The sequence below is a fragment of the Pyrus communis genome, chromosome 7 (genome assembly GCF_963583255.1).
Source record: "Pyrus communis chromosome 7, drPyrComm1.1, whole genome shotgun sequence".
NCBI lineage: Eukaryota > Viridiplantae > Streptophyta > Magnoliopsida > Rosales > Rosaceae > Pyrus > Pyrus communis.
This window is the reverse complement of record NC_084809.1, coordinates 10,971,850-10,991,553: the sequence shown is the minus strand read 5'-3', so window position 1 is coordinate 10,991,553 and position 19,704 is coordinate 10,971,850. Positions and strand designations below refer to the sequence as shown.

Genomic DNA, 19,704 nt, shown 5'->3' with positions numbered 1-19,704 from the left:
ATGGTCTGGTGGAAAACAGGTGGGGCCTTAAAAGGATAAGAAAGGGATAATAAAAACAAAAGTTAACAGAGGAAGATGGTGGGCCTCTTAAGTGAGGGTAAAAAAAAATTAAATAATGAAAAAAAAATCTGCAAAAGAAGGAAGTATAAAATGACGACGTCAAGCATTATATTAAAGAGCCAACTCATCATCTTCTTCACGATTTTGTGCCCGTCCGTTGACTCTATATCTAAAAATTTCCAAATTCCGGCTCTCCTTCACATGGCCTTGCCCAGCCCCGCGCATCCCCCTCCTTGCTCCGCCTAATCCTACCTAGCCCGGCCTAAACCCGCCCAACCCAGCCCAAGCAGCTGCATGATAAGCTTGCCGATTTCATAATCGATTCGAAATTAATCGTAGCGGCGGTTTGTCGCCTAACGCCTAAGCAGCCACCTTTTACAACATTGTGTTATAGTAATTGTGCTATTAAGCAATGACCTGCTAAAATATGGGCTCATTAACATATAAAATAAATTTGGGTCTCAAAGTGGGCTAAGTGCAATGGGTTGAGGATTTTGCTGGATGCATTGTTTTTTACTAGTTTTGGGCTTCAACCCCCTTGGCCCCTTTGTTACATGCACATACGGACATGCCTACTCGGTTGTTTCTCCCCTTTGCGTGGCGCCCTGCGCAAAAGTGAGCAACAACTACTCTAATTAGTAACTATTTTGATAACTGTTGTTTGGAGAGCAATAATGGTGCCAATGAGAAAATGGTGACAAAAATTAATAAAATATGTGTATTTTAATGCATTAGTCATCATTTTTGTTGCCATTTTTTTATTGACAACATCATTGTTACCCTAGCAACAGCTACCAAAATAATCACTGATTAGGATTGTTGTTTCTCACTTTTATTGTGGTGACAAGAAACTTCGTCCTCCATACTAGTGAAAAAGACTCGATATAAGCAATTTGCATGGATGCATGCATTATGTTGGCATAGACAAATACTACCAGTTCAAAATTCAACCTAGATCCATGGCATCTTAGTTTTGCAATAGGCATATTTTATAAATGCAGTATCGTCTCAGGTGGAGAAGACCCACCGTTTAACTCTTTTCTTTTCCATAAAAGTATATCATTCCAAGTTTATGAAATTAGGGAGTTTATAATAGTAAAATTCTATCACTTTAAAAACTCAAGAAAAGTCCATATAAATCTTAATACACCACACTCCCCTAAGCTTCCACCAATCAAGTTGAAAGTTCAAACTTGGATTCTCTGGTAAATTTAGAATCGATTTCCAATTGGAACATAAAAAAGAGAAGTACAATTCTCTTCCAAGATTGAGAAGAGATACACTACTAAACTAAGAGCTACTTGACGAATGCTTCAATAGTAGTTGAGTTCGTGTTTATTTTTGGGAAGTCTTTTGGATATAAACATAAATCTATACTCGTCTAATTCCAATTTGACACGGTTTCATACACAATTATTTCTCAACAATTATATTCAAGAAGAAAATATAAATTAAAAGGTATGATAGTGATAGATTTAGATTATGCATCTGTAATTAGGAACAACTAATCATAATAAATAATATCTGAATATTGTGTTCTTCATGGCTTTGAGTAGTGTGTAAGCTGTGGAGCTGCTACTTAAAAAATAGGAAATTGTGTGATCAGGGTTATTTACCCTAATATCATACTTTCTATTTTATATACACGAAAAATATCTTCAACGATCGCTAGCTCTTCAACATTTCTACTCAAACTGTCGGTCTAATAACCAGTGTCAGCCTTGAGGGTAACCGGAGTAAGAGGCCCGACTAGAGCCCCATTCTGGAGGGGTTTTTTTTGGTTTTTTTGTTTTGGACAATCGATATTATTTACATTAAACGGAAGAGGATGAAATAGTCTTACAATGAGCTAGCGATAATCTGATTCAAATTCACCTTTGTCAAGAATCGAACCTAAGACCTCTCACTTACTAGTGAAGAGGAATACCACTAGACTTGTAGTACTAAGTGACATTTTTTTTATAAATTAATATTACAAATTTCGTATATGTTCAAATAAGAAGTTTACATACTTTGGGTCTTTGCTTTATAATTTTGCAAGTACTTGCCTCTGCAAAAGAAGTTTTTCAAAATTAAAGGTTGATCAAATCTTTCTTCGAATATGTCACAAGAAAGATTGAATGAATTAGCTATTTTATCAATTAAAAAAGAATTAGTTGGAAAATCAGGTTATGTAAACCTAATTAGTACATTTGCGTCTAAAAATGCGAGACGTGTAATATTTAAGTAATTTTTTTATATTTTTCTTTTTTATATTAATTTTAATAATATTTGATATAGAAATCAACTTTTTGATGTATTTTTTTTTCAACAAACAATATTGCATCACAATGGAAGAGAAACAACACTAGATCATAATACTAAAGAATTACAAAGAGTTGAGGGTCAGAGAATTTTAAGACCTTACTTCAAAGGCTTGCCTACGACCTCTAAATTCTCAGGGTTGGATCTGCCAATAGCAAAGATTCTTCCTGCAACTTTCTTTATGTACCTGTATATTTATTTGAACATTCATCAACAAGTGAACGTCAAGATTTTAAATTACGAATCATAAGATAAATAATTTTTAGACAGTGAATAGAAAAAAATATTCATGCCAATAATTCCTATAAAATATAAGATTACAGCTTCCAAATACAGCTTTCTTTCCCAAATCAAAAGTTAAAAAAATGGATAAACATCACGCAAAACAAGCATCAAAACAATTAAATTGGAAAAAACATATAGAAATTTAATAGAATTTTGTATTTCTTGCCCTTAAAATTAGCAGGTTTGTTGAGTGCATATGTCAATGGGCTGCTGACGCGTTTTTGTCAATAAATATCCATTTGGATACTGTGGATTGGAGACATAGCAGATAATTGCTCGTCCTTTGGACAGCTACATTAAAATTACCAAACTGCACACGGGCGTCCGTCAAACGTAACATGCGCACAAAATCTATGTTTCCCGAGGAACACACGTGAGGGCACTCTCGGTATTTCACTTTTCTGGGCCTGTGGTTCTTTTGTCGCGAAAGCGACGTCGTTTCTCCCCAACACAGAGAAAAATAGACGCACATTATATTTGCAACCACGTTAATCGGAGCCGCCTTTGTCTCTGCCACAAGAAAAAATCATAAAATAAAAAAAAGCGAAGAAAAGTACAGAAATTTTTTTAAAAATAAAATAAATCTGTCGATCAGATGTTGATGTTGAAGTTCTTTGATATAAATATTACAAAAATTTGTCTTCTGATTGTTTCTGTTCATCAATGCGGATGCAAATACGACGAACGAACTGGATTCAGAGAATTAAGTTTCGAAAATCGATGGAGATGGTTGCTGTTGCATTGATACTCTGAGATTTTTCTGGCTGCAAAGATGGCAGATTTGTGAATGGGGATCGAGAATTGAAGCGTAGGGCATTGAATTGGGGACGAATCGATTTCTGGGTAGGTGGGTTTTCGCAGTTTTATGTACCCTCTCTGTAGTTTTTCTTGGAGCTTTTGGTTCGTCGGGGATTCTTGAGGGCACGTGGCGGCAATATACGGGTGCCCCATTTTGGCTTTTCACTGGAGGGAAGATCTGAAAACGGTTTCTGCTTCCATTTTACTTGATTCGCAAGGTAAACTTTTAATCTTTTTATCCGAATTGTATAGAAAAATAAAGACTCTGTTTTTCGATTTTTTTTTTTTTTTTGTATTGTTTGTTAGTAGCAGAGAATTTGTTGGTGTTGTTTTTGGAACGTTTGGGTTTGTGTTTGCGTGTGGGAGCTTATTGGAGACGGATGGGTCTGAGTTGGTACATGCAGAGAAGCTTTCTGGGTTTCCTGAATTTTCATGGCGGTTGTTGGGAGGTTGCTGTGGGGTTTTTTATTGAGTTTCTGGGTTTTCTGAACCCAGTGTTCATCTTTGTTTTCATTCGATTTCGGAACTTGGGTTAGTTTTGTTTGGTGAATTGAGCTGTGGTTTTGAGGATTTTTTTTTCCCTTTCGTGCCAGGTTGTTGAATCGAAATAGAGAAAGAGGAGTTGCTGATGGGGTGCCTTTAGTGTTTTGTTTTGTTAGTCTTTGTTCTTATGGGGTGAATTTGGCGCGGTTGCAATCAAGAATACGATTGTGAAGAATTTAGTGTTTCGATTTTAGTATTGGGGGTGAATTGGTCAGGTTTCCCATCTAGAGTTTGGCTTGTTAAGAGTGGTGATTGGCAAATGAGCAGGGCAGCAGAATCGTTTGTTGATGGCTGCGCCCAACAAGATGTTCTCCCATTTCATTTCCATGGTGAAATCATGGATCCCTTGGCGATCAGAACCTGCTAATGTTTCGAGGGATTTTTGGATGCCTGATCGTAGCTGTAGGGTATGCTACGAGTGTGATGCACAGTTTACTGTATTTAACCGTAAACATCATTGTCGACTTTGTGGACGAGTTTTCTGTGCTAAGTGTACAGAGAACTCAATTCCTGCCCCCTCTGGTGATCCAGGAACAGATCGGGAAGAGTGGGAGAAGATTCGTGTATGCAATTTTTGTTACAAGCAACGGGAACAAGGCGTAGCTATTCCTGATAGCGGAATCCTGATTGCCAACTTAGATCTTAGTACTTCACCATCAGAAACAAGTTTTGCTAGCTTTAAGTCATGTGGCACTGGTAGCAGTAGTAGCTTCACTAACTCAATGCCACACTCAGCTGGGCCATATCAACGACTTCAACTTGGTTCTGGCCTCAGCCCCAGTCAGTCATCTCTAACAGAAACTAACACAGAAACGCAGAGCAAATTCGGACCATGGAGGAACAGTGATTTTGGTGCCAATATGTCTCCAAACCAATATGAAGTTGCAACTGCCAGGTTTATATTTCTTCTTTGGCAGGTTTATATTTCTTATTATTTGTGCCCTTAAGATTTATGTTCAAGTTAACTGTGATTCCCATTCTGTGCATAGTTTATAAGAAGATAACAATGAATTATATGTAGTTTTTTTAGCAGCTGCTGAGCCACTTGTTTGTTCTTTGGTATCAGGAGTGATGATGAGGATGTTGAGTCTGGTGTATATCAGTCAGATACAAAGAATTATTCTCAAGTCAGTGACTACTTTAGTCACATTGATTTTGATGAGATGAGCAACGATGATGGATCCCATAAGGTGCATCTTGATGGTGAAAATATTGATGCGAAAAGTTCAAGTGGCTCCTCGTTACTTCCCAGTTATGACTCACAGGTTTTGGAGGGAATCCCACAGCTCGAAAAAAAAGAAGATGAAAATGATATTGGGGATGAATGTGAGGCATCATCGTCTATCTATTCTGCAGGGGATGGTGATATACAACCTGTGGATTTTGAGAACAATGGACTTTTATGGCTCCCTCCTGAACCAGAAGATGAAGAAGATGAAAGGGAAACTGTTCTGCTTGATGATGACGATGATGGTGATGCTACAGGAGAGTGGGGCCATTTACGTGCATCAAGCAGTTTTGGAAGTGGGGAATATCGCAATAGGGATCGGTCAGGTGAGGAGCACAAGAAGGCCATGAAGAATGTAGTTGATGGACACTTTAGGGCTTTGGTAGCTCAACTATTGCAGGTTGAGAACCTTCCAATCGGCCAGGAAGGAGAAACAGAAGGTTGGTTGGAGATCATTACGACTCTGTCCTGGGAGGCTGCCACACTATTAAAGCCAGATATGAGCAAAGGTGGAGGGATGGACCCAGGTGGTTATGTAAAAGTAAAATGTATAGCTTCTGGATCTCACTATGATAGGTAACTGATGCATTATGATTCATTGAATTTTTCATGCATAATTAGTATGTACTTCTACTGCACATTTGTGATTTCATGGCTTGATTTATGTGCATGAATGATTAAGAAAACACAATTGAAACGTATCGAAGACCATATATTAGTACAAATCATTATTGCATAGTTACCCATTTGCAATAACAAAAGAAGAAATTTTTTATAACCATTAGAAAGAGAACTCAAAATCTAAAAGGTAGCAGTGTTACTTTCATATGATTGCAGGATTACTTTTTCTGTTAAGCGAATTTGTTCTGATGAATTATTGCAATGCATATCTGATATGAGTTACTCTGCTAGTGATGTACTTCTATATAGTACCTTCCGCTTCATATTTATAGACCTGTAATATTTCTGTTTTTAGGTTATGCCTACTTCAAATGAGTTTGACTTATTTTTAATCATTTTGGAAGAAAAAGAAAAACCTGGACCGAAGTCACTTGTTTGTATTTATTGTAGTTGATTTGTCGGTGCTTATGGCCCCAGTGGTATGAATGTTGCCTTCCATCTGAATAAGAAATTAAAGTATATTGTTGCTGTAAAAGCAATTGCTTGTTTTCTAAGGTTTTGAGTGTTTTTCTTCTAGTATGGTGGTCAAAGGAGTTGTGTGTAGGAAAAATGTGGCTCATCGACGAATGACATCCAAATTAGAGAAACCTCGGTTTATGATACTTGGTGGTGCTCTTGAGTACCAGCGTGTTTCTAACTCCTTGTCAAGTTTTGATACTCTATTGCAGCAGGTTCTGATTGCATACTCTTCTCTTCTCTTAGTTTTTCACTTGGTAGTTTCTAGAACATTGGAAACTGTTTTTATTTCCTTAATAATAAATTAATCATTCTTATGCACTTATATCCTTATCTAGGAGATGGACCACTTAAAGATGGCAGTAGCAAAGATCGATGCACACCACCCTGATGTCCTTCTGGTAGAGAAATCAGTTTCTCGATATGCCCAAGAATATCTTCTTGCAAAAGACATATCACTTGTTCTGAATATCAAGAGGCCACTTTTAGAGCGCATAGCTCGCTGCACTGGTGCTCAAATAGTCCCTTCAATTGATCATCTCTCATCACAGAAGTTGGGCTACTGCGACTTATTTCATGTGGAGAGGTTCATGGAAGATCTTGGTTCTGCTGGTCAGGGTGGGAAAAAACTGTTGAAGACATTGATGTATTTTGAAGGCTGCCCAAAGCCATTGGGTTGTACTGTAAGTCCTCGGATTATCCCTGCTACACCTGTTTATGAAGATTGTGTTAATTTGACACCGTTGACAGTTTTTTTTTATCCTTGTATAGCTCTGTACATGCGATTCTGAAGTGCTATGAAGTTTTCATTTGGCTATTTTGTCCATGTCATTCCAGATTCTACTTAGAGGTGCTAATGGGGATGAGCTGAAAAAAGTGAAGCATGTGGTTCAGTATGGGATTTTTGCCGCATATCATTTGGCTTTGGAGACATCCTTCCTTGCCGATGAAGGAGCCTCTCTGCCAGAACTCCCATTGAACACTCCAATTACTGTGGCACTTCCAGATAAACCATCAAGCATTGAGAGGTCCATTTCCACGGTACCTGGTTTTAGTGTTGCTGGCAATGGACAGTCTCGCAATGAACCACGAAGATCCAACAGTGTCCCAGTTTCAGATTTGGACTCAGCTATCAGAAGTATACAACCTCCTTTACTAAGTAGTCGTACATCTCTACCCACACCTCCCACTTCAGGTTTCACCAATTCTATATCTGTGTACCCCACTCCGTCTGGGAATGCTTCAGATACCACATCTGTGTACTCTACTCCATCTGGGAATGCTCCAGATACTTTTCACAAGAGTCTTTCTTCTTATCATATGTTTGATAATCAAAATGAAATGGGTTCTAAAGAATTTTCACAGGTGGAAAATTCTGCAACCAAAATTTGCTCTGATATCATTTCTAGTCATCTCGCTGGCAACAATTTGAGGTCCTTAGAGACTATGGGACAGGGTATCTTCTCGGTTGCCCAAAATGATGAAAGTGTAATTACTGGAAATCAACTAGGTGGTTCAGACAATTCATTTCTGCATGAAGATGGTAAAACTCAAGCTGATGAAACAGGACCTATGAATGAAGATTTTCCTCCGACACCTTCTGACCATCAGAGCATTTTGGTTTCCTTATCATCCCGGTGCGTGTGGAAGGGGACTGTCTGTGAGAGGTCGCATCTGTTTCGAATCAAATACTATGGAAGTTTCGATAAACCATTAGGACGGTTTTTACGAGACCATTTATTTGATCAGGTGAGCTCTTTTTGACTTTTACGTTCTCTCTCTCATTCAACTTTATGATACAACTTGAAACTGAAAATGCTGAATCATGTGTCAGAGTTATCAATGCAATTCTTGCGAGATGCCATCAGAAGCACATGTTCACTGTTATACTCATCGTCAGGGTACTCTCACTATATCTGTTAAGAGGCTGCCAGAAATTCTCTTATCAGGTGAAAAGGAAGGAAGGATCTGGATGTGGCACAGATGCTTGAAGTGTCAGAGGACAAATGGATTTCCTCCGGCTACTCGGAGAATAGTGATGTCTGATGCCGCATGGGGTTTGTCATTTGGGAAATTTTTGGAGCTCAGTTTTTCAAACCATGCGGCTGCAAGCAGGGTGGCGAGCTGCGGCCATTCTTTACATAGAGATTGTCTTCGTTTCTATGGGTATCTTCTGTGTCCCAGAATTTGCATATGTGGTACTACAGTATAATTGATATGATATTCTTTGCCTCTTGTTGGTTGGGTTGAACCCAACTCTGATGGTTATGCTTAACTCTCTTTTAATTTCAAGTACATGCTGACAAATAACTTCATCGATGCCCTTCAAGTTGTCGAAAATAACTAATATGTGGGTGGAATATATAATTGCATAGAAGTCCCTAGCTTTCTCTCTCTCAATATGTGTATTCATGCAGATTCGGGAAGATGGTCGCTTGCTTTCGGTATGCATCAATTGATGTTCATTCTGTCTACCTTCCACCCGCCAAAGTGGATTTCAATTATGAGAAGCAGGAATGGATACAAAAAGAAACAGATGAGGTACATTGGTTCCATGTTTGGATATTTTAGGATTGCATTGCTTTATGTCGTTGATGTGTTTGTCTGGTTATAATAGGTTATTGATCGGGCAGAGCTTCTTTTTTCTGAAGTACTTAATGTTCTTCGTCAAATTGCGGAGAAAAGATCTGGTTCAGGATTGCATAGTAGTGGCATGGTAACACCTGAATCGAGACACCAAATTGTCGAACTGGAAGGAATGTTACAAAAGGAGAAGGTGGAATTTGAGGTGAGCCCTTCAATTATTCATGGGCCGCTTTCCAGCTTTAGTTGGCTGGAAGATACATGCAGAGTTTTCTTTTTGTCGCTGCACATTCATGTGGATGGACCAGAAACAATACTTAGTCAATCAAGTTCCTTTTTATAACCCTTGTGATTCATCCTCAAGCTCCTTTAATGTAGCACGAGTGGTGGAAATATCTTTGATTGTCACAAACTCTTCTTATCAATTAATGGATAATCTTGTTGGTTTATATATTCATTTACCTCAACATGGCCTTGTCTGTGAAGATGATTCTGACCAATCTTCGTATGTGAAGTAAATTCTCTGTTTTGATATTTGGCTTAATATGTTTTCCTTGATGCTTTATTTTTCAGGAATTGCTCCAGAAAACTTTGAACAGAGAAATTAAAAAGGGCCAGCCTGTTATCGACATTTTGGAGATCAATCGGCTGCGAAGGCAGCTGCTTTTCCAATCTTACATGTGGGACCATCGCTTAGTTTATGCTGCCAGTTTAGAGAATAATAGACACGGCGATGGTTTGAATAGCTCAATTCCAGATGAGGGGAAACCTGCAACTCATAGTGAAGATATTGCCGGTAATGTGGCAATAAATCCAGGAAAAAGTTATAATAGTTGTGATTCCTTTCTTGTGGATGCAATGGTTAACAAAGGATTAGACCACGGGGAAGACATTGCCAACACTGTCCACTCTGAAATGGTGAATAAAGAGAGAGACGGCGGCCGAAATTCAAAATATGAAAACGAAGATCAGTGTAATCTCTCTGATGGAGTTAGTACCTGTGATCAATCTGATCCTTTGAAACCAAGGGCAGGTATTCGTAAATCCCTCTCTGATGGTCAGTTTCCTGTCATAATGGATTTGTCAGATACCCTTGACACTGCATGGACTGGTGAAAATCAATGTGGATTTGGAACAGCGAAGGACAGTACCCGCACAGTTCCTGTTTTAGGTCGAGCAGATTCAAGTGCCTCTCCCGTGAAGGACGGATTGAACTTAGACCATGCAGAAGACCAGAATGGGCCCAAGCTTGCGCATTCTGCTTCTGGATTATCTACCAAGGGGTCTGAAAATATGGAAGACTCTGTAAGCTGGTTGAAAATGCCCTTTTTAAACTTCTACCGTGGCTTCAATAAGAATTTTTTATCTGCTTCTCAGAAGCTTGATACACTTGGCGAGTATAATCCAGTCTATGTTTCATCCTTTCGGGAGTTGGAACTGAAAGGTGGGGCTAGGCTGCTTCTGCCTGTGGGGGTAAATGATACTGTTGTCCCTGTATATGATGATGAGCCCACGAGTCTTATATCTTATGCCCTTGCCTCACCAGATTATCAATTGCAAATAAGTGGCGAGGGGGAAAGAACAAGAGACAATGGCGATGTTAGTTTGTCTGACTCTCTCACTACGCAGTCACACCATCCTGATGATGACACAACATCTGAATCTCATCGAAGCTTTGGGTCTACTGAGGAGAGCCTTTTGTCCACGTATGGATCTCGTAGCTCCCTGGGTTTGGATCCGCTTTCATACACAAAAGCTTTGCATGCAAGAGTTTCTTTCGGAGATGATAGCCCACTTGGTCAGGTTAAATACTCAGTGACGTGTTACTATGCAAAACGTTTTGAAGCCTTAAGAAGGATTTGCTGCCCGTCTGAGCTTGACTATGTAAGATCTCTTAGTCGTTGTAAAAAGTGGGGAGCCCAAGGTGGAAAGAGCAATGTCTTTTTTGCTAAAAGCTTGGATGACCGGTTTATCATCAAACAAGTCACCAAGACGGAGTTGGAATCTTTCATAAAGTTCGCTCCCAGTTATTTCAAATACCTATCTGAATCAATTGGCACAAAAAGTCCAACATGCCTGGCAAAGATTTTGGGGATCTATCAGGTACTTACTTTTAAATTAACCTCAAAAGCTGTCAACTATTTTAACCAGATTAACCTGACAGCTTGCCGTAAGAACCATTTTTTATTACCACTGAATGATACCTACTCTTTCTGTGGTTGTATTTGTATTGAAGGTTACATCAAAACATCTTAAAGGAGGGAAAGAGTCGAAGATAGATGTCTTGGTTATGGAGAATCTTTTGTTTGGAAGAAATATTACACGGCTCTATGATCTCAAAGGATCTTCACGGTCTCGTTATAATCCTGATTCTAGTGGGAGCAACAAAGTACTGCTGGATCAGAACTTGATTGAAGCAATGCCCACATCTCCGATCTTTGTGGGAAACAAGGCAAAGCGTGTGTTGGAGAGAGCTGTCTGGAATGATACTGCTTTTCTTGCTGTAAGTTCTGAAACTCTCTTCTTTGTGCGTATGCTCGCGTGCCAAATTCTGATCGGCTGAACTTGTATTTCCATGTATACTAAAATTAGGTAATCCCTTGTCCAATCTAACATGTTATTATGTATTCTGATGTAGTCAATTGACGTAATGGATTATTCACTACTGGTTGGGGTGGACGAAGAGAAGCATGAGTTAGTACTTGGAATTATTGATTTCATGAGGCAGTATACATGGGATAAGCACCTTGAAACTTGGGTTAAAGCTTCGGGCATCCTCGGTGGGCCAAAGAACGCTTCTCCAACTGTAGTTTCCCCAAAGCAGTACAAAAAAAGGTTCCGGAAAGCAATGACAACCTATTTTCTGATGGTTCCAGATCAGTGGTCTCCTCCATCGATTGTTGCAAGTACATCCCAGTCTGATTTGGGTGAAGACACAGGTGGTAATTCGGTTGAATGATGCTGGGAGTCAATCCACATGTACATGTAAGCATGCCATTCAGGAATTGACCCTGCCACATGAATTGTTACCTCATTTCATTTACCTTCCCTTTTTTGATATCGCTATCCCAATTCTTTTGTATAGAAGTATATTGTTTTGCCTTTTCTCGTTTTACATGAGAAATTCATGATTATTTTGCTAGAAGATGCAGAAGAAGGCTGTTGAAGCCATGGAAATTTTGGTCAGGGGTATAGTATTGGATGACCTCCCCATTAAATCCTTGTGTAGGAAGGAATATAATTCTTGATGTATTTAGCATTACAATATCTATGTTCAGTGAAAGTCCTTTAGATTTGTGTACCTGTATATTAGATTCATGTTCATCTCTCTCTCTCTCTCTCTCTCTCTCTCTCTCTCACACCAAACTTTTGATCAAATGCAAGTTGATCAAACTTTTGATCAAAGAAAATTGGTAAGTGGAAATATAATAGGGGAGCTGTCTTATGAATAATCAGGGAGTGATGGAAGAAAAGGAAAAGTAGGGTGCAAAAGGCATATGATATTTGTCCTCATTGTCTAATGCTTATGTTAAATTTTGTTGATAACAAATTGTCGTCCATGCTTGAGACTCTTTATTTTTCAACTTTAGTCAGAAAATTATGTAATGTTCACTTATACGAAACGTGAGTTACATATTATATTCTGTAATACAGTATTTAAAAAATCAATTAGTAAGAGTAGCTGATTTCATTCTCATTTATTCTTTCAGCCTTTTTCGAATATGATTTTTTCCATTTCAACTAAATAAAGGTGTCATTAAAATACGAGAAAACGGAGTGCAAAAAAGGGGATTGGAAATTGGACCTTGTATACGTCCTGGGTTAAATAAAAAATAAAAAAATAAAAAAACAGAAAAACAGAATGTGCTTCAAAGACACTGCATTTATGCATGTTATTCAATTTTATGATTGATTGAAGGATATGCGTTTCTTTATATGTTACATACTATAATTAGGAACCGTTGATATGGTTGACAAGAGTTGTTGGGGAACACTTGGCATGATCTGGTTAGCGGAGAGTGTTGAAGCCATTGCAGTTTTTTATGTCCTCTTGCAGAAAAACACTGCTTTTGTCGCCACGGCTCAATTCTGTGCCTGTTATGAAATTAATCCACCTCTGTTGAAGATGATCAAAGATCTCTGTGTCTCTGCTGTAATTTGTGCCAAAAAAAAATAAAAAAATAAAAAACAGAGATCAGAATCAGATGAATCGAAACTAGCCGGCTAGCGATTGTGACACACTGTTCTCTTTTTTTTTTTGTCCGCGCTTTAAATTGAATATTTCGCAAACGTTTTTTTTTAGTCGCGAGTAGAAGTTGGTGCGCAGGAAGCTAAACGAGGAGTGTTAAAATTGCTAGCCGATCAATTTCATATGTCATGATCGAACTTTACTTGTGTTAGAATGTTGATTGGTGATTAAGATTGTGATTAAGAATACATATGATTAAGATTTGTTTACCTGGGTTGCCAAGGAGTTCTTGGATTATGTTGGTGATACCTAGGACCCTCATCAAACCCTTCACAAATTATCTCCCCTCTGTCATCCTTGTAGCATATTATTCCATTGGACCGATCCTCAAAAACCTGCAACAACCAAAAAAAGGAATATCAGATATAAACAAGAAATCTTTGTTGACATAAAAATAAATAAATAAATAAAAAAAAAAAAAACGTTAACGTAGTTTCATTGAAGAACTAATATCGCATAATCCTATATTTAAAAGATAATAATAATCCCATTTCACTCTATATTTTTATAGAATTCAAAGAAAAAAAAAATACTGACCTCTTCTCTCAAGGAGGATCTGATCTGGAGGGTTGAGTTTTTGATCTTCACTGTTAGTTGACTGCTTTTCAGCCTCAGAACTCTGCTGAAAGGCTTTAAAACTGGCCCAGATTTTTGGATGGAGAGAGAATTAGCAGGAGAAAAGCAACATGCTGTTGCTGCAGCCATTGACGTGAAATATATGTTGCAGAAACAAGAAGTAGATGGAGAGGAAGAAGAACAGAAGATAATGTGGCTACTAGAAATGGAATGATGCTCGAGTTTATTTTATGTTTTGCAGGTTTAAGAGAGATAAAATAAATAATTGAATTATTGAGATGGCTTTTATTATTGGTCGAAAATTGAGATGGGGTAATGGTCTTGTCATAGTTTGCATTATATTTGTAAATATAGGTGGTGTGGGGCCGTCTTGCTTATCTTCTACCTTTTGCTGCCGGTGAAACCCTAGTTAGATTGTTGGTTGATGATGCTACCGCCCTTCTTTATTTTCTGTTTGAGTAATTTTGTGATGTATTGGTGTTTGAACGGTTAAATAATTCAGTTAAATAAATTTAATCGTACAATACATAATACACCGGTGTATTACATGCACAAATACATTGTAAAACTTTGGTATTATATGACTCCTTATCCTTAAGGAGATTTTCATTCTTAATTGACAACTAGATAAACTCGAGTAACTCATTAAAACAATAAAAAGAAAAGTTTATGCATATGCACCATGAGTTTGATTTGTTTGTAAAATGGAAAAACGTCACGTTTTTTGTTTTTTTGTTTGTTTTTGTTTTCATGTTCATACAAAGTGACAGATAAAAACAATAAACAAAAAGCTTTTACACATATTTGATGAGATACGTTAGCAAGAAAAAAAATCATCCAAATAGATCCAATTTTTGTGTTCATATGTTTGAAACCCAAAAAAGAAAAAAGCTATTAGTAGCTAGGAAGAAATAGATGATATCGATGAAAATTATATAAGAAATGCTAAGAGGATTTTTTCAAAAGTTGGACTTTTCATGAACATTTTGTCGCCTTATGTTTTTACATAATGTTTATAATGTTGGCACAAGAATTGACGTTAAACTATAAAGTAGCATAGAGTTTATGGAAAATCCTACTTTAAAAGAATGCCTTTAGGATTTCTCAAATTATATTATTGGATGGGGAAAGAAGTTGGGTAAAATAATAGGGAGTGATGTTGCATGATCATTCAATTGTGATGTGTATTGTGACTATAATAAGTTATCTTAATTTTTCAACTTTTAATCGGTGCAATTGCTTCTAAATGTCACTTGCTCAAGGATTGGTTCTGCATCAGCAAGATTTTATTTATTTATTCTTAAAAAAGTTTAGGCATCAATCAAAATCAAGGGTTAATAAAATATAAATCTTTTCTTTTATTATCGTTGTTTATACTGTTGGTTTGAGGCAATGATTTCCAACTAGACTTAGCACCTTCCCACATAACAATAAGTGGCCTAAAAAGTGTTGAAGAATCCAGACTTCGAATATATTTCCGGATTGACATAATTAGAATATGTTCCTTACAATTTGACCTTATTTTTATGTCATGTAACATTATGATTTATTGATATTTCTATTTATTTATAAGTAAGAAATTTTAAGTTCAACTTTTGTAAATGATGAGTTCGTAATTAAATTATTATGACTGACTTATTATGTGGCTTACTTAAATTCTCTACCTATCAAGAGCATAAGTGGCACAGCCACTTTAAAACTAGGGTAGACTCATAACTATTAATTTGTTGTATTGGTTAGTCCAATTGACTCCAATCCAACAAATACAAAGCCTTTTAACTTTTTAAATCAAAGATTCAAAACTACAGTTACATAATAATTTGTTGATCATATTCTCTGTTTCTTGCATATATACCATTTTTTTTTTTTTTGCTTGTAGACTATTATTTTGGTTAATTTCTCATTTCCCGTTATTATATCATCTATGAAATCTAAATGGATGTGCTTTTAATGTTTTATTTTCAACTATTGATAGAGTTGACCATGCATAATGAAGAATAAATGCATAGTCACTCACCTTTGAATTTGATACCAATGTGACCAAAAGAAAGAGACAATTTAGATATATATTATTTCCATTTTAGTCTAAAGTGTGCCCCTCTTAACATAAATTTCTGGCTCTGTCACTGAAGAGCATCTCCAACAATTTTGTTAGATGTTTGCTAGTCTAGCGGGTAAACTACGTCAAAAAATTATCTTATCTACTCACTTTAACTTTTCCTCTCCTACAACACTCTTTATTTTGGGTAATGCTAGGAAGACTAAAAGTGTAGACTAAATTTTGTAAACTAAATGATATGAAAGTTGGTAATTAGATTATTACTAAGTGTTGATCAACGTGTTTATTTATTATTTGTGACACATCATTTAGTCTGCAAATTTAGTCTCCCTAGCATTATCCTTTTTAATATTTAGCTTATGAGCATTGCTATGTAAACTTAAAGAGGAACTGTTCATTTTGTTATTATATAGGCTCTTTCATAGATTTTGTTAGAGATAAGTTTTTTTAGAGTGATTCTTTAAAAGGAGGTTTTAATGGTTTCAAAGCTTCTATTGGAGATGTCCTTTGGCTTTGAGTTTCTTACAATATATATATATATATATATATATATATATATATATATTGTATCAAATGTCAACTTTACATGGCCCTAATTTTGTGTCTGGTTTAAGATAGGATACAGAGAGTCAAATGTTAGGCGACTTTAAGTTAGAAGTATTTCTTTTAGGTGAGATATATCACCTCTCTAATTTAAAGAACCAAACAACTACTCTTTAGGTGATGCAGTTTGCTTTCGTGTAAGTTTTGTTCAATCTTTATTCATTTTTTTATTTTTTATTTTTTTTCCTCCACTTTCTAGTTATCTTCTGAGTTCTGCTGTCATTACCATTCAATTATTGAAATATTTTAGCCCCATGGAAGTCAGCCTTAATCCATGTATTTTAAATTATCCCATTCAAAATCAATGCATATACGTGATTGGATTAAGAAGAATAAAAAATTTTGACGTTTGGATTAGAAAGAATAAATAATCATGGGTCCAAACAGCAAAAAGTAGAATCATCTCACATGCTTCTCAAAAAAAACCTTTTTTTATTTTTTATTTTTTTCATTAGAGGCAAATGAACAATATTAATTAATGAAATTTTTATTTTTGTCCCAAAAAAATTGAAACACTCATTTTGACAATCATACCCCCATCTTTTCTTGTGCTAAAAGCTCTCTTGACACTATAGTTTACCCAAACACTTATATGCTGTTTTTTTTTTCTTTTCATATATATTTATTTTTACAATACAGCAGAAATAGTTTAAAAAAAAATAATACAATAATCCCAGACTAGCCCCTTGAGGTAGGACAATGATTACTCGAGATGGTAGTATTGGAATAAATAAGTTTTCTACATGTTTGATCATCTTCTAATCCCCTCAAAAAAAAGAAAAAAAAAAATCTCATCTATCTTCAATATGCCTTAAATTTATAGGACTATCCCTTACAGTTTAATCTTTTATAACAAACGCGACCTAGATTATAGACGGCTTTCTTGTCATCAATCTTTTATATACCTCGTTTGATATATGTGAAGAAAAAAACTCTAACTATCATAACAATTCAGGACGTATGTTACCTCTTTTTTTAGGTGAATATATTTTTCATATGAATAATGGACCACTAAGAATAAATTCCCAAAAAATTCTTCCTCTCTAGACTTTGCTGTTATCCCAATCTATTCTACGACGTGTTTGTCCGAAGAAATTCTATGACGTGGGTCCTCTTAATGCAAAAGTCCATGATAATTGACGTCGTCTTTCCCATCAGATATCTCAACAAAGGACTCCAATAATAGTTTAAACGGTCGCTTGCTGTAAACGACAACGCCTTTGATGTCGTTACATGAATCTCCTAAACCTCTTGATTAACTTCAGTGGAAAGGGATCCCATCCCTTCCATCAAATTCATTTTATCAATAAATTCGAATTTTTGAAATTTGATATAACGGCTAAAGTTATTATAACTTTTAAAAGAGCCTCATGTTTGTAGCCGTTAGATCAAATTTCAAGAGTTTGAATTGATTGATAAGGTGGATTTGATGGAAAGGATCCGAAGAGGATCCCTTTCCAACTTCAATTAGCCCTTTACTTAAAAAGCAGACACTGTTGGAAAATGCATGGAAAAAAATGAAGCTGCAAACACAAATAGCTATGGTGGTTTCTTTTGTACGAGGATCATGAGAATTCTCACAACGTATCCGTTCATTGTACGTCATCCAGCTAGTTTTCATCGAATATTGTTATAAGTCCAATTTTTTGAGTCAATAGTAGGAATAGTCAAGTTTATTAAAATAAGTCCAATTCCTTAAATTTAATTATTCTATTATCAATAATTATCTCTTCAATGAAAAAATTTATTGTAAAAATCAAATTTCTTCCTAATTATCTCTTTGATTATTTCTTTTTATTTTTTTATTTTTGTTATTTCTTGTTCTTCCTCCTTCTTTAACCCATTTATAGATTTTATTTTAATTTTTATAATCAACCTATATCACAGGTTAATTGTATTTATCTACCTATATGATAATTTTTTTTTTCATAGTCAACCTGTCATAGATTAATGTGTCTTACTTGTAGGTATATCATGTTTTTTTTTCTACCTTTTAGTTAGGTTTCATATCTCACTTATAGGTATAATATACATTCATATATTTGCTACTTGAGTTAGGGTAGAATGTTTTGCAGATAGATTTATGTTAGTATATTAGTTTTTTTTTTTTTTTTTTTTTTGTTATAAGATATTTTGGAGTTGGAAAATGCATAATATTAAAAGATTTTAATTGATTTTTAATATTTTTAGGAAATATTAAATGAGTATAAAAGAAATAAAAATATATAATTAGATAACTGGACCCACTCCTAAAAACACTATATTTTTTGGACCTGGATCTAAAAGCCCCTTAATTTTAAATAAAAATATTTAAATTGATTTCTGACTGCACGATATACAATAAACGAACACGATGTGAGGATTCCCGGAATCTTCACAAAGAGGATCGTTTCTTTTCCGTTGTCACATTGTTGTGGAATAAAGAATTTTATTAATAATTGCATAGCTTTTGTCCTTAGTGTTTTGAAGAGATTTTTCAAGATGATCGAAACGTAGAGTGGTACACTACGTGTTATTAAAAAACTAACAACTCAAAAAATTAAAACTTTCCTTTACTTATATAATAACACGTGATATACCACTTATATTCCGGGTATGAATTTTTTTTAGGTGTTTTGGACTTGTTCTTTTACAAAGAAAAGATTGTTGAGTGACAACAACATGAATGGTAGACATCCTCTAGTTCAGATTTGTAAATAGAAGCTTATAGCACATGACGTATTTTTACTGAACAATACTTGTCACTTTGTCTATTACGTGGATGAGAGCTCCTCACTCTAATTTTTATCACGTCTTTTTGGTTTTAACCTTTTATACTTGCAAGTTGTATGTATTTCTTAGACCTACTCTAACTTTTAGAGTAAAACTCAAATTTTAGATTCTAAATTTATCTTAACTTGCTTCAACCCTTGGGGCAAATATGAGTTTTAACCCAAAATTCATTTATGGGGCAAATTTAGCCCAAGATTCCCCCAGAGTTAGTGGGATTGGCCCACCATATATGTGTATTTTTCTTCTTTTTATATTATAAATTCATTGAATTTAACTGCTAAGATTTAATATGATCAAATCCAACGGAAAAAAAAAGATCTATCGGTCCACATTTTAATCCAACGGCTAATGTAATAAAAAAAAATTATTTTATGTGTTTCATATTCTTTCATAGTGTTTCACGAGTGTCATGGTATTGGTTAGTATTTTTCAATATTTGTTGGAATCTAATATGTTTAGGTTAAAATATTCATAAAATTAAATTAGAATAGTTTACATAATTTTTTT

General features: G+C 35.6%; 2 protein-coding genes across 3 annotated transcripts; one reads left to right on the top strand and one right to left on the bottom strand.

Moving 5' to 3' along the window:
• The first annotated feature begins 3,178 nt into the window (after positions 1-3,178).
• Positions 3,179-12,239, top strand: LOC137739059 (1-phosphatidylinositol-3-phosphate 5-kinase FAB1B-like). The gene is made up of 12 exons (XM_068478538.1): positions 3,179-3,665; positions 4,041-4,885; positions 5,057-5,794; positions 6,417-6,570; positions 6,694-7,038; positions 7,193-8,104; positions 8,190-8,521; positions 8,773-8,896; positions 8,973-9,143; positions 9,512-11,041; positions 11,175-11,441; positions 11,577-12,239. The coding sequence occupies exons 2-12, from the start codon at positions 4,278-4,280 to the stop codon at positions 11,895-11,897; spliced, it is 5,502 nt and encodes a 1,833-aa protein (XP_068334639.1). The 5' UTR covers positions 3,179-3,665; positions 4,041-4,277; the 3' UTR covers positions 11,898-12,239.
• Positions 12,240-12,801: 562 nt separating this feature from the next.
• Positions 12,802-14,021, bottom strand: LOC137739058 (uncharacterized). Of its 2 annotated transcripts, none has more exons than XM_068478536.1 (3): positions 13,725-14,021; positions 13,398-13,522; positions 12,802-13,086 (listed from the first exon to the last, which is right to left on the bottom strand). In XM_068478536.1, exons 1-3 carry the CDS (start codon positions 13,890-13,892, stop codon positions 12,948-12,950), a joined length of 432 nt encoding a protein of 143 aa, XP_068334637.1. In that variant the 5' UTR covers positions 13,893-14,021; the 3' UTR covers positions 12,802-12,947. The 2 variants fall into 2 exon arrangements, with proteins under 2 accessions (XP_068334637.1, XP_068334636.1); XM_068478535.1 differs by having other exon boundaries at positions 12,802-13,089; positions 13,725-14,019.
• Positions 14,022-19,704: the final 5,683 nt, after the last annotated feature.

Coding starts and splice junctions, on each gene's coding strand:
- LOC137739059 (XM_068478538.1), top strand. CDS start 4,278: ATGGCTGCGCCCAACAAGATGTTCTCCCATTTCATTTCCATGGTGAAA. Junction 6,571..6,693: donor TTGATACTCTATTGCAGCAG/GTTCTGATTGCA, acceptor ATCCTTATCTAG/GAGATGGACCACTTAAAGAT. Junction 11,442..11,576: donor ATGATACTGCTTTTCTTGCT/GTAAGTTCTGAA, acceptor ATTCTGATGTAG/TCAATTGACGTAATGGATTA.
- LOC137739058 (XM_068478535.1), bottom strand. CDS start 13,892: ATGGCTGCAGCAACAGCATGTTGCTTTTCTCCTGCTAATTCTCTCTCC. Junction 13,523..13,724: donor GATCCTCCTTGAGAGAAGAG/GTCAGTATTTTT, acceptor TGGTTGTTGCAG/GTTTTTGAGGATCGGTCCAA. Junction 13,090..13,397: donor AGAACTCCTTGGCAACCCAG/GTAAACAAATCT, acceptor CACAAATTACAG/CAGAGACACAGAGATCTTTG.